Source organism: Epinephelus lanceolatus, chromosome 5 (assembly GCF_041903045.1).
Source record: "Epinephelus lanceolatus isolate andai-2023 chromosome 5, ASM4190304v1, whole genome shotgun sequence".
NCBI classification, from domain to species: domain Eukaryota; kingdom Metazoa; phylum Chordata; class Actinopteri; order Perciformes; family Serranidae; genus Epinephelus; species Epinephelus lanceolatus.
The window spans coordinates 8,963,711-8,978,817 of NC_135738.1; the positions used below are offsets into that span (position 1 = coordinate 8,963,711).

Genomic DNA, 15,107 nt, shown 5'->3' on the forward strand with positions numbered 1-15,107 from the left:
TGTTCTTTTGCATACACACATCAGTCAAAAAGTGTTCACTGTTTGAAGCTGGTTCACCTCCAGGTCCCTTTAATATTTAGTTCAAGAGCTTTCAGTCATATGACATGACCTTCAGCAGCTGGAGTTTGTCCACCTGTCTTGGAAACATAGATAATAATAATGACTAAAAATAAAACTTTATTGATCCCCATGAGGAGACAATGGGTGTTACAGCCAAAACATAAATTTAATTAAAACAATTCTAAAAAATCAATCTAAAATTAGAAAGTTATATAAACAAGTAAAGATGAAATTAAGTGGAAAAAATGTACAAAAAATGACCATTAGAAACTTGTATAGTTCAGAATTTGAGGCCACTTACAAGTGCAACATCAGAATATGTAGTAAAATGATTAAATACAATACAATAAATCATGAAAAGAAATAAAGTCTGGATGGAATCAAGCAATCCAACAGAGACGAGCAGAAATAGATTTAATTATTCAAACACTATTTCTTTCACCTGTGTGCTCATCTTCTCTTCAGCAGGTAAACTTCATCCTCATATTTTAACGCCTGAAGCTACAGATTCAGGATGTGTTCAGGTTCAATACTGAGTGTAGGTAAACAGACAGTCACTGACGTTATTGTGTAAAACAAAAGAAAACAGACCTGAGGTGTAGAAATATATATTCAAGTGAGTACAGTGTGAGCTGCTCCTCGGACTGTGTGAACAGCTGGGTCGATTAAAATAAGAGACGACTGAACAAAAGCTTCTGAAAACACTCTGTCAGTCCTGTTTTTAACCGGCAGTATTGTCTGTCTCTTTACTGTGTGCATGTAAACTCTGCAGCTCCACCCGTCCCCCGCCCTTTTTTATATTCATACATGAACCCAGCTGACACATCCTCTCTGTGTGGAGGCTTTGTCCTCCCTCAGTGACGCCCCGAGGCCACAGCCAGGCGGCGGCAGAGTCACTGCTCAGACCTTAGGCAGACCCTGAGGCCTGCTGAGGTCAGAGGTCATTACCCATAAGACTGTGCTCTGCTGCGGCCTGAGGGAAGGAGCAGTGAGAGCCAGGTGGAGACATGTCAGAGCGGTCTGAGCCTGAAGAGGTCATGTATGACTGTGACTGTGATGATACAATCACACGGCCATGTTTTACTAAATTACAAACTTCTGCTGTCTCATAGAAACTGCACAACCAGTAACATGGAACTAACACATGTAGCTTGAGGCTAACGGGTGTAACATGAAGTTAACAAGTGTAGGATTAAACTTAAAACACTTTTAGTATGAACCAAACGCATGTAACATGAAGCTTAAACTTGTAGCATAAAGCTAACACATGTACCATGAAGCCATGTGTAACATAAAGGTAACATGTGCATCATAAAGCTAACACGTGTGGCAGGAAGGCAACGTGTAGGGGAGCGTATCTATGATTCCTGGGTTCTATGTTTCCCGGGTTCTATATTCCCCACTTAACCCTGCAAAAAAGGTTCTATGTTCCCCGCTTACACAAAAAAGGTTCTATGTTTCCCGGGTTCTATGTTCCCCACTCAACCAAGCAGGAAACATAGAACCCTTTTTGGTTGAGCAGGGAACATAGAACCCGGGAAACATAGAACCTTTTTGGGTGGTAAGCGGGGAACATAGAACCCGGGAAACATAGGGATGACCCCGCGTGTAGTATGAGACTAACACATGTAACATAAAGCAAACAAATGTAACATGAAGCTAACACTTGAAGCATGAGGCTAATACATGAAGCATTAAGCTAACATTCGTAATATGAAGCTAACGTGTATTACCAAGTTAACACGCATAAAATGAAATTAAGGTGTAGTATGAAGCTAACACACATAGCATGAAGCCAACAAATGTAGCATGAAGCTAGCAGATGTAACATCAAGCTAACACTTGTAGTATAAAGCTAACACGCGTTATATAAAGCTAACACAGATAGCATGAAACTAACGTGTAGTATGAGTCAAACATGCGTTGCATTAAACAAACACATGTAGCATGAACCTAACAGATGTAGCATGAAGCTAATACTTGTAGTGTGAAGCTAACACGAGTGTCATGTAGCTAAGACGTGTAGCATGAACCTCAGTGTAGTATGAATCAAACACATGTAAAATGAAACTGACACATGTAGCATAAAGATAACATGTAGTATGAAACCAACGCATGTAACGTGAAGCTAACATGTGTAGCATGAAGCTAACATGTAATATGAAATGACACATGTAACATGAAGCTAACGTGTAGCATGATGCTAACACATGTAACACGTGTTGACTGATTTGAATCAGATGTGAGTAATTGTGTAATCAGATCTTGCGCTGCAGCTAACAATTATTTTCATTTTTAATTAATTTGCTGGTTCTTTTCTTTGTGAACTGATGTCATGGTTGGGTTTATAAAATGTCAGAAAAATAGTGAAAAAGTTTTTTTTTTCCCAGAGTTTGTTTAAAGGTTCAGGTTCGATTTACAGAGGTGATCTCCATCCTGAGGGTGCAGTTCGTCATTCACAGCTAAAATAATATAAAACATCCTTATAAAAGTCTTAAAACAAGGTATTAAAAGGATTCTGGTTCAGCTTTAGGGAAATAAAACAATCTTAGTAGTATGGGATTAGACATGTGGCTGTGATAGTTAAGGTCAGTGAATGCACCAAGTCAGTGAGGGTTCCTCACAAATATAAAAAGACAGCTGTGTATGTGTGTTTGTGTGTATACACACCATGTGCCCTCCTTCTCTTCTCATCATCTTTACAGTGTGTTAATGAGAGTGTAAATGTTGCCTCTAATTACATCCTCTGTCCAACACACACACACACACACACACACACACACACACACACACACACACTGAATTCAAACAGCTGTGATGATAATGACCTGTCTGCTGTTCCTGAAGGACAACATTAATATGTTTTAGTCTGAGTAGTTGTGAAGAGTAAAGCAGCAACTAGCAATTATTTTCATTACGAATTATCTGATAATATAAAATGTCCAAAAAATTAACTTAATGTCTTCAAATGTTTTGTTTTGTTCAACCAAAACTAAAAACATTCAGTATACTGAGATCTAAGATGTGTGATTTAAAAGAAAATTAACCTTGGTACTCGCTCACAGAATAGGTTGTAGCTTCACAGTCATTTGATCAGAACTGAACTATGAAGAATGTCGCCCTCTTACAGTGCTCCTTATACATGGAATAATCTGCAAAAGACCTTAAACTTCAGATCTTGTTTTAATTGCGTATAAATGCTTTTAACTATACATCTACACTATAAAATGTCATCATCATGGCTGATTCTGTTAATGAACAAATGTTAACTGTTAAGGTGACGTCTCTCTGCTCTGTCTTTTTCCACAGATGCAGCAGCAGGAGTTGGCTCAGATGAGACAGCGAGACGCCAACCTAACGGCTCTCGCTGCCATCGGGCCTCGCAAGAAACGCAAGCTGGACTCACCAGGAGGCTCCACGTCCGGCACAGAGGTAAGACATCAGAGAAACGGTTACAGGAAGCAGTCCCATCATATAGCAGTTATCATCTTGGTCATACTGGACACTGACTGGACTCCTTTTCGTTATGGAGGACATACAGTAATCTACATTGAAAATATGTCTTCAGGACAGATTGTGATTGTGTCACAAGCCCCTTTTACACTGCCTCTTCAAGGCGGGAATTTTACATTGTTATGCCACCTTTTCGTGCTGTATAAAAGGTACAATCATGGAATGGGGTGACAAAGTTGTCTGGCCTCTTAGCTGGGAACAGAGGTAGTATCAGCGCCGAAACGACCTCAGTATGAACGGTTTAAAAAGTATGTGCTTTACTTTGGGTGGCTGTCTGGTAGCACCCGCCCACAGCGTAATTAACTGTGGTTCCCAGACTCTGGATCTAGAGGCTGCTCATAGTGTAGGGTGTTCTGCCTGATCTCCAGACCCCACGTTCAGGGGATGTACGACAGACAAGATGTCTTAGTTAGCTGGACCTAAGAGCACTGGCGTGCATGTAGGTGTGTCAATCGTGTGGTAATGGTCCTGGCTGTCCTTGGGTCTCAAAGGGAAACACACTGAGTAGGGGTACCCGTACCCCACTACTCCCATCTTCCCAATGAGGTTGCTTCAGACATGGTAGTACCTAGGGTTTCCACCCTATGGGCAGGCCGCATGTGAAGGCACTCTACTAGTTGAAGTGAATGGCATTTGCAGAGTCTTATTTGAGGCCACGCCAGATAAGCACCAGATAAGATGGCGCGAGTAACTATGACTCTCTTAAAGTAGCTGTTAGCAGTTAGCAGCTAGCTCAAAGAAGAAGAACAGCAGCTGAAAAATGTCCACACATTGGGGAAACAATTCGGAAAGGGAGCTCTTAACCCTCCAGCAGAGGGTAAGATGAGCCTCCATATAACAGAGACGGTAGATGATTGTTACTGCCATATTAAGGCCATTGTTGTAGTTTAGAAAGCGCTGCTGACATGTCAGTTATATGTCACACTAGAGCCTGCTGCTGTTGTGTTACATGTCACATCTGTCACGCCCCTTTTGCTTCTGAGATACCGGCAGTGGCATGATGCCATCGTTGATTGGTTCAGTGTAAAAAAGCAAAGGTGGCATAAAGAAGGGACAGTGTAAAAAGCCCCGTCTGTCCTCTGATGCTCAGCAGGAAATCAGTGATGTTAAAATGTGACGTCTTTCAGATCAGAGTGTCGGGCTGAACGTGAAACAGAAATGTTTCAGACTGAAGTCGTGACTTTAAGTTAGAGTGACTTTAAATTACCAAAAGGTTATAGTAGAGAGGGTCAGTCAGGTCTGCTGTTTGTCTGTCTGTCAGAGGTCTGACATTAATGTCACTGTGTGTGTGCATGTGTGCGTGTGTGTGTGCAGAGACACACATACACTCATGACCTTTTCCATCAACACACACACAGTCTGTAATCCAGGCAGTGAGTGTGACCACAGTTGAGTGAAGGGGGTCAGTGTCTGCCTGAAGGTTTGTTGTGGGTGTGACTCCCCCCCTTCCCTCCCCCATTTCTCCCTGTACCCCCCACCCCCCGTCTCCCCCCTGAGGGCAGCCATAGATTTGAGTTCTGCAGAAATGAGCTCGGGGCTGGGTGTTGGATGGGTGAGGTGGTGGTGGTGGTGGGGGGGGTCATGGCCTCAGGGGGGTGCCTGCCTCGTGCTCGCCCCACCCTCACCCACATGCTCTTTCTCTCTCCCCACACATCCTGCCAGAGGCTCGCCCTCCGGCAGGCCCAGACAAAGACGGCAGAGTGATGGGGTTGAGGGGGGGGGTCTGGGGGCCCTGCGGAGAAATCCAACATTTTGGGGGTCGCTTAATCCTCTGATGGGGGGCAATGAACTCTGGGATATGTGAGCTATGTGCTGGCCTGCAGTGAGTGATGGTTTCTGTCTGGATCGTAGCGCTCTGTCGTTACAGCTGTGTATAACATAATTATAATGAGGTAAAGTTCAGAGTTTCTGCTCGTCTCTAAAAGTCTTCAGAGCTTTGATTCAGTTTTTTTTAAGACAGTCAGCAGAAAAACAGACAAGGGCCACACACCTTAAACCTGCAGGAAGTGATTTTTTTTTTGTCCACTTGGGGGCAGAAACCAGAAACTGTTGAAACTAAACCCTGACTGGATTCTGTGGTGTGAATATTAGTATCATACATAAAGGCAGTTGGTCGAGGTGATTCAAAGAGCTCCAGTCAAAGCTCAAACCATGGAGAACGAGATGGGAATGTTTCTACAGTCTCCTCGTCACGTTTTCATCAGCTATCCACTCAGTCTGTTTCTCCTTTTATCCACACAGCAGCAGCAGCACAAAGTGTTATGTGTTGTCTGAGCTCCTTCTATCTAATCTGCCCTCGGGCTGCTGCAGTACGCCCTTTAGCTCCACACTGCAGGCCCGATCAGGCTTCAGATAGTCCCACCCTCCTCCATCGCCCCGGGCCTGCAGCCTGTTATGAATACACAGTAACAACGCAGCAGCTCTGTTATCCTCACTGAAGAAACAACAAATAACCTGCATCACCTTTTTACCTCCTCAGGTCTCCAGCAGAGTCTCTGTGGCTTTCACACAGTGAGATTTGAGACTTTTTAAAACCAGAGAGAATAATATTTATCACCTGTTCCACTGTCATGCTGACCACAGTGTGATGGGAAACTAGGCGGGACGATATGACCCAGAATTATTTATTAATATATCCTGTTCTTTCAGTGCTTCCCACCATTGTTAGAGCTTTTACTGGAGCTCTTTGACTCTCTCCTCTTCTTCTGCTCCGACCAGCTGCCTCAGTATATGACACTAATATTCACACAGTAGACTTGAGGATGGAGACAAGACTTCAGTCTGGTTTTAGTTTGATTGTTTTCTGTTAAAATTCAGTTCAAATTTGAGCCAAATTTGGATATTTGACCATGTTATGTTGCATATTTAGTGATGTTAAAGTCAGTAGCAGTATAGTATGTGTGTGTGTTTGTGCGTGTGTATGTGTGCCTGCAGGCCGTGTGGCTTCATAATGCTCTGATTGTGTTCCTGTGTGGACCTGGAGCTTCATTCCTATCCTGTGCTGTCAGCTCTACCTGCAGGCTGTCCTCCTGCACTGAGCAGCAGCAGCAGCAGCAGCTCACGCTGAACCTTACATTCACTGCACTGGGTTTAAAACACACACATTAACTACAGAGAGAGAGAGCCTGTTAGCTTTAAACCTCAGGCCTCAGTAACCAGGTCAGGTTTAGTTAGTTACCTGACTCACGTAGAGCTGTAGTTCCAAGGGACGCACCAACTGTGACATTCTGGGGCTGAAACCAATACCAATGAATTCCTATTGTCCCCCGGACAGTGGGACGCCATTAGTGTGGAGCTCTGCTTTTTAGCCTGTGACACAACAGAAAAACATCGACCACTGTCAGGGTGAATGTCATTTTGTTTGCAGACAGGGCAGTGGCAGTCAACAAGGAGAATATTGGCCGATACTCATCGTCAGCTAATAAATCAGTGGTTCTGTCATATTTTCATTATCAGTTAATCAGCCAGTTGGTACCCCTGGTATAGATTAAATGATTAATTAGTCAACCAAGAAACTAAGGGCAACCTTAACTATCAAAAGAGCCATTTTTGACCAAATAAAATTTAAAACAATCTGCCTGGAGCCGCAAAACATATTTGAGCCTCATGGTAACACTGTGTATTAGGTCTGAATTAGCCTATCAGCAATGAAAATAAGTCTAAATTAGTATTCAGAAATATGTTTTACCACAAGATGGCTCCTCAGCAGTGGGCTATTTATGATCATTTGGTACATTGCAGTGTTGGCGGTGAAAGCAAACAAATCTGTCCACTTAATATTAAATTTGACTTTTTCCTCTGAGACTTTTATGGATTTGGAATCCATTGCTAGCCTAGATGGGGAGGCTCAAGACTAGACTGAGGTTTGGCAAAATTTAGAGGAAAACAGGGTTCCTACACAAGTATGGAAAAGTATGGAAAAGTATGGAAACAAATTTGATCAATTTCCAGGTATTAAAAAGTATGGAAAATGAAAATTAAAGTATGGAAAAATATTTATGTTTCCAGACTATTACCACTGTTCTAAAATACTGTTTTCAATTAATAGATAAATAGATAAATAGATTAATAGAAAATTAGGTATTTCCAAAAATAATTTAATCAATCCGGATCGTGTTTTATGCCGGGCCAAGCACAGTTAGTGTGAGAGCAAACGTCTCAGAAAACAGACCGCCCCTTTTACCTGATTGACAAGTGGTATGTCCAGTCTGCTGCCCCATGACCCTCCTCCAGCCCCCCAGGTATCAAGTTTCACTCCAACACTGCACCTTTGACAAGAAGACGAGTTTCACGTGGTTCACAATGGGTAGATGCAAGTTTTTGGATGGATGGCTTGACAATACCGTATATAAATACTGGTTGGCCAAGGATTCCCAACTCACACACAGAGCTAGATGCAAGCTTTGTGTGAAATCATTTGACATCGCCAACATGGGGAGAAGGCGATTCTGAGCCACATGAAAGGAAAAAACACCGACATCTCGTTACTGCATCACTTGCACCCAGAGTCCCAACCTTTTTGCCTCAGCCCAGACACTGAACTTACCTGAGTTTTTATTGCATGCCATTATGGTGCTTGGCTACAATCGCCTATTAAGAATAATTAAATATGATGTGAAATATGATACATTAATATGTTTACTCAGATGTCGCATATTCTCTGAAGGAAAAAAAAAACGCAGAGAAGTCTGGAAATTAAGGTTTGGAAAAGTATGGAATTTTGAAATTCCAAATGTGTAAGAACCCTGGGAAAAGGCTCCAGGCTGTGGACATTTGACGCACATTTTAGTGGTCGAAATGTTAGAACTTACTCTTTTTATTCATATATATATATATATATATATATATAAATTCTGTACATAGTCTACACATTTTTACACCTGGAGAATTTAAAGATTTCTTTAGGCCTACAACAATGATGAAAAAGATATTCATTTTCATGTGACTTTTTTTTTGTCAAAGCCACAGAGAGCCACTGGAGAGGAGCTAAAGAGTCGCATATGGCTCCAGAGCCGCAGGTTGCCTACCCCTGGTCTATACAATGACAGAAAATAGTGAGAGATGTTTTTAAATGTCTTGTTGTGTTCTGCCAACCACCCAAAACTCAGAGATGTAGTTACTGAAGAAAAACAAATAAAATACAGCTGCAAGTGGTGAATCTAGGGCTCTATCCAACATGGACCATTAGACCTTAATAAGGATTGAGTCCTTTGACAGTTCACAACACTTGCATTAAAGATAACTTGCAGGTTTTATAACGATTGAACTAATTTTTTTACGCCTAGATCTCTACCAGGCCACACCCTTGTTCAGCAGTACCATCACACCCTATTGGTCAGTTTTGAAAACATTCCTGGGAAATGCTTCAACAGTTTAATCATGAATATCCACTGAGTTTGGTGATGTTTGGACAAACTCTCACTGATTTATGGCCAAATTTTGAGAAAGGTCAATGCACTTGTTTGGAGCTGGTGGACCCCCCCCATTTAGTGATTACAAAATAATTTTACACACGTGGTTCAACACTGTTATGGAACATATCCTGTGAGTTTTGTAGTGATTGGACAAACTATTTCCGATTTATAGTCTGATTTGTGTTATGCCATCTGGAGCACCAACTATTTGTGGCTTCAGATAAAACTTCCAGGATATGTTTGAAGTGCTTCTGTAGACATAAACTGAGTTTCGTCGGAGATGTCAAAAAGGTGTTTTTCAAAAACTTCAAAATGGCTGAAGTGCCCAAATGTCCTCCTCTGTGTTGTTGGTGCTGTAGTAGATGACGTCGACAGACAGTAGAGCGCTGTGATCACCTCCTGACATCATAAAATCTAAAAGTAACAGAGAGTCTGGTGTTCGGTCAGTCTGGTGTTGTCTCGGCCCTGCGGCTCTGCTCATGGAGAAAACAGAAGCTCTAACATCTCTCTGTGCCACGTAGAGAACCGGTGGTTATTCCACAGACCAGTTTACAGACTTGTTTTTGACCATCAGGTGAACTGGTTTTGTCCCATAATCTCCTCTGGGCTAATCCAGGAAGTGGTTCATTCGCATGTCTTCAAACAGTGTGGGAAGAAGCCTGAGTCAGTGTTTGTATAACGTACTGCTGTGTTGGGAAACAGGGCTTGTTGGAGCAACGTCAGGAGGAATAGCTGCAGGCGGAGGGGAGCCGGGCGTTACCTGGCCGCAGGCTGCAGACACACCTGAGACGTGAAGGTGTGGTGATGCTCCTGCAGGTCTGGACTCACTGACAGATTAAACAGTGTGGGAGATCTCAGCTAATGTTTTTACGGATGATTAGGAAGTCCTGAGAGAGGCTTTCATGTGCATCAGGGCTGGACAAAATAATAGAAACACCTGCAGCTCCAAATATTACCCAAGAGTTGAACCAACTATTCCCACACTGATCGAAACTCTTCATCAGCTTTACAAACAGCAGCAGATAATCGCTGACAATCAGCTGTTGATAATGTTCCATGCAGCGTTGTAGGACACTTTTGTGCACAAGGTGACCTCATATCCTACTTGTCATGTTTTGCAGCTTTGTCTGAAACCCCACAGCAGCGGTTAACATCCGACACCGAGCCGTGAATCTCATACCAACACCGAAACAGCTCTTTATTAAACTTGTTTATAACCGTCAGCTAATGCTCGCCGAGTGTTGCTAACAGTTAGCTTTGTCACAGTGTTCGTAAGAGTCTCCTGTTACCTCATGCCAATAAAGCCATTTGAATTGAAATTGAATTACCAACAGTCTCCAGCCCCAGACGTCACTGTGACTTCAGGAAATATCTGGCATTTTGAAGAGCAATCAATTAATGGACTAATCAAACTTCTGATCAACACGAAACAATTTTCTGTGATGTATAAAAAGGAAAACAATAGATCCTCCAAAAACAACCTGGACAATAACATAATCAAAATGGCTGCTGAAAAATATTCTGTTGATTAATTAGTTGATTGATTAATTGTTCCATGTCCTGTGTTGCCTCACTGAATGTCGGACCCCGCCACCTACACTCAGGTATCTAATGCCGCTCTGTCCCTCCCTTCAGGTGGCTTCAGGCTCGGGTGCAGGCTCCTCTTCGGCCACCTCGTCCCGGCAGCAGCTTCGTCAGCGGATCACACGAGTTAACCTCAGGGACTTCATCTTCTGTCTGGAGCAGGACCGCTCCACCGCTCGCTCTCTAATGCTCTACAAGGCGCTGCTGAAATGAGGAGTCCCTCCTGGAGGAGCACTCGGCCCACTGCAGATCACAAACTGGATTACACTTCAACCTCCGGTCCTCATGTCCTCACGTCCTCAGAGGTGTTTCACACTCCCTCTGTCAGTCCCTGCAGCATCTTTCAACCTTCACTTTGTCCTCTTTCACCTGAACCGCCACTTCTACAACTTCTCTGAAAAGTCTCATCTTCAGCTCCTTCAGGTATCTTCTGTCAGGCTGCACATCACTCTCAGCTCTGTGTTTGTTAAAGAGAACTCCACTGATTTAACGTTGAAGTCCAGGTCACAGCAGGAAGTGCAGCAGTAGAATTAATATTTGGCTCTGAATGAGTTTCTTAATTAGGTTTTTGACACCTCTGTTGTTTCTTGTTGAGGCTGACATGAACATTTTTCCCCACTTGGCTGCTCGTTATGGTTTAAAGGGTTAGTTCAGATTTTTTAAAGTGGGGTTGTATGGGGTACTTACCCGTAGTCAGTATATTACATACAGGAGATGTAAGTCGGCACGCCCCAGTTTAGAGAAGCAGGCTAGAGTCTGACACAGAAGCTAAAGAATGTACTGCTGTGGAGGGGTCAGCAACAAAACATTTAAGACGCCTAAAAAAAGTTCCACCTAAAAAAAATCGTTATCAGTTTAATTGTACATTATATTTAGAATATTTGCACTGCTTTACCTTAATGTCATACAGTGATCTCCAAAAGGAAAATAAAGCCGCTATATTACTCTCTTAAAAGCCAGACTCCATTGAGAAAAACAGTGATTTAACACATTTAAACACAGGAGCTACTGGTGTAGTGCTGCCTCAATCAGTCAGTTAGTTTGTGCTATTTTCCAAGTTTGGGAACTTAAAGGGTTAGTTTGGATTCACCGAAATCACACATTAACACAAACTAACAAACTAATCAAGGCAGCAGTAGACCAGCAGCTCCCATATTCACCAAACTAAAATGAATGCTTTTCTAAGTGGAGTCTGGTAGCTTTGACAAGAGCATAAATGAGGAATTGAAGCCGTTAACAGCTTCCCTGTCGGAACAGGCTGTCATATGGAAAGGTAAAGCAGTGAAAATATTCTAAATATAGCGTACCCTTTAACTGATACTGATATTCTGAAGTGGCTAAAATAAGTTTTGTCGCTGCTCCCATCCACAGCTGTATGTTGGTTAGCTTTCATGTCAGACTCCAGCCTGCTTCTCCAATAAGTATCTCATACAACCCCACTTCAATAGATCCGACTCTTGAATGCAGTGTTACCATGACGTCGTCCTGTCTCCTGACTGTAAACACTGTCTGTGTGGAGCAGTTTATAATTTCTCAGCTTCAAACTCTGTCAGATCAGCAGACCCAGAGATATGCTCTTTTTATTCCACACATTCTCCTCCCTGGTCAAGACCTTGCACCTTCATTACCCACAATGCACGTTTGGACATTTATCAGACTCTCACAGATCCCTCTGGAGACACTTAAGACTTAATACCACTTTTAAAATTCGTAGAGCTGATCTGGAGAATCACTGGAGTTCATCTTTGATCTCGAACATGTTGCAGTGAGTGATGTGCAGCTCTGAAGCTCGACTCTGTCAGCGAGCTGCCGCCACTGACAGGATCGTTGTCAGTGTGTGGCTCCAGCGCTGTACCTGAACAGGTGCCTTTAGAGTCCCATCTTTCTCTTTGCAGCCCACTCAGGACGCCGCCGTGCTCATGGGCTCTTCAGTTTATTTTTTAAAGTTTTTTCCGCTCTCAGATCTGTCACACATTCAGCCGTCACTATTGCATTTTAAGTCGAGGATCCTGAGTTTTATTGAGCGTCGTGTTGTCAGAGGAAAGTGAACCGCGAGAACTGTGAAGCTTCGATGGTCGACAGACGGAGGTGAAACAGCTGCCAGATCATTTTAATGTGTGTGTGTGTGTTTCGGTGTGTGTGCGTGTGTGCGAGTAGAGTCAGTGTTAATCATGGTCATCGTGGTAACAGCCGACAGACATGAAAGGTTAAAAGAACAATTCCGAATTTTGGTAAATCCTCTTCTTCTCTTTCTCTCAGAGTCACATATTCAGATTGATACCACTCTGATGAAGCTACAGCCAACAGCTGCTTAGCTTAGCTTAGCATAAATACTGGAAACAGGGGAAATAGTTAGCTTAGCTTAGCATTACTATTGTTAACGGGAAGGAAACCCTGGATATATTAATAGTCCAGGATACAGCATTGACGGCAGGCCCCCAGTCATTCCCATAAAAGTTGTTCAGTGGTGCATGAAGCGAAAAAAGCTCGTTTCCATGGTATTAAAATCACCCGGATGATCAGCACTGCTTCCGCATCATTGGGCCCATGGAGCAGGGGCACCTAAGACTTATTGCCGCTGAGCACGCCCAAGTGGCTGACTTCCAGTTTAGCATGTTGCTAACTTGAATGGGGAAAAAACAGCTTAATCTTGCAGCTCTTTTAGACTTTTCAAATGTTACACAGGGGTTGTGACGTTAAAAAAAAAATGTATACACTGAAGTCTCTGGGGGAAAATTTTTTGGGGCCCAATAGCATCGTGTGACGGACCCCAGAAATTACAGTATTACTGTTTGTGTCTGTTTGAGCCTGGTGCACTTCTGGGGGTCTGGTGCAAACAGCTAGCTTAGCTTTTCATTAAGATTGGAAACAAGTGGAAGCAGCTATCTTAGCTTAGCATCAAGACTAGAAACAGGGAAACAGATTAGCTTAGCTTAGCTTAGTTTAGCTTAGCTTAGCGTTAAGACCGGAACTAGGGGAAACAGCAAACCTAGCTTAGCATAAACACTTGAAACAGGAGGAAACAGCTAGCCTGGTTCTGTCTAAATGTAACAAAACCCACCTAAACTGATAAATAAGTAAATTTCCTGTTTTTAATAGGTGTCATCACTTCAAGCCACCACATACCCACATACCCAGATCAGCCGTTTATCTCAAAACCAATTGGCATGTTTAGGGGGCTTTGGTGTTGCTGGCAGATATCCAGGCCATGACTTCTTTTTCTGTGTACTGGTTATTGTTTATAGTCTGATTAGCTAGGCTACTTAAGTGTAGGTGTTGTAGGTCCAGGCAACATTTGGACTAATCTCTGTTAGTCATGTGTTAGTCGATGGGTTCCCAGATTGCTTTTCAACCAACGCATTTGGCCTGGTTTGCTCTCCACACATCCTGTTTAGCCGCATGACACCAAAGCTCATTCACATGTGATTGGTCAATATTACTCAGACTACAAATGACAACCAGAATGCCTCCGATACCAAAATCTTGTCTTGTTGCCTACAGATTACGCATAAAAGTGCAGAATCTGTTTATAGAGATTGGTCAGACGTTAAAACTGCACATAGCCTTGTTAAATAAACTGTTAGTTGTAGTATAGTTTAATACATTAAATAAGAAATATATTTGACACTTTGATTTGTTTGTTTATTAAAGGATGAGATTGTTAAATCAGTGAGCTTCAGAGGAGCTGGTAGGTGGATTTTTTTTTTTTTACCTTTGAACAAAGCCAGGCTAGCTGTTTCCCCATTTCCAGTCTTTATGTGAAGCTAGTCTCCAGTCTTTATGATAAGCTAGCTGTTTCCCTGTTGCTAGTCTTTATGCTAAAGCTGTTGTCTGTAGCTTCATATTTAGAGTACAGTTGAGAGAAAGAGGATTTCACTAAATGTTGAACTGTCCCTTTAACAATGATTCACAGTTTTGAAGTTAACAGTCATCACAGGGAGCTGGTTCTCCTACAGTGAAAACTCACTCAGGCTATGTTCATGAAGGCTAACAACCATATAACTTCACATCAAACATTCCTGCAATACCCTCCTCCTCCTCTTCTTCATCCCGCCTGACGTGTGATTTCACTTTTAGCTCAATGTGCGAAGGTGAAATGTTAGAATTCAAATGACAGTCTGAAAATCCTCGTACTGTTGGACACATACATTTGTCAGAGTAGTTGAATATGCAGTTTCGCTTCACGGTTTGCGGTTGAAAGTTTTTAAGATGACTTTTTTGGAAAGGGTGTGTACATTGAAGGTTTTTAACGCTTTAAATGTTTTTCCCCTCATATCGGGCATTTGGTTTGTATAGTCTATAGCTCTAACTGATAATTGCAGCTGTGGTGTATGTACTGTATATTCAGTCAGAGTCTTCAGAGCACCCGGCTAAAGTATCATCTGTTGGAAGGACACAATTTTTGCGACTATTTATATTTCCTACATTCTGTATTCAATCCTGACGCATTTCAGGCAATGCAATTTTACAGTTGTTTGTACCTTTGCAAAAAAAATTAAATAAAGAAAATGATAAAGAACCTGGTTTGCTTTGTTT

The 15,107-nt window shown here is 42.4% G+C and overlaps 1 protein-coding gene across 2 annotated transcripts in view; it reads left to right on the plus strand.

Moving 5' to 3' along the window:
- LOC117262328 (transcription initiation factor TFIID subunit 4-like) overlaps nt 1–15,090 on the plus strand; it is a 29,463-nt gene extending 14,373 nt beyond the window's left edge. For both annotated transcript variants that reach the window (XM_033635225.2, XM_033635226.2), the window contains exons 14-15: nt 3,370–3,492; nt 10,623–15,090. In XM_033635225.2, coding sequence (XP_033491116.1) covers nt 3,370–3,492; nt 10,623–10,784 — 285 coding nt within the window. In that variant the 3' untranslated portion in view covers nt 10,785–15,090. The remainder of the gene's footprint in view (nt 1–3,369; nt 3,493–10,622) is intronic.
- Nucleotides 15,091–15,107: the final 17 nt, after the last annotated feature.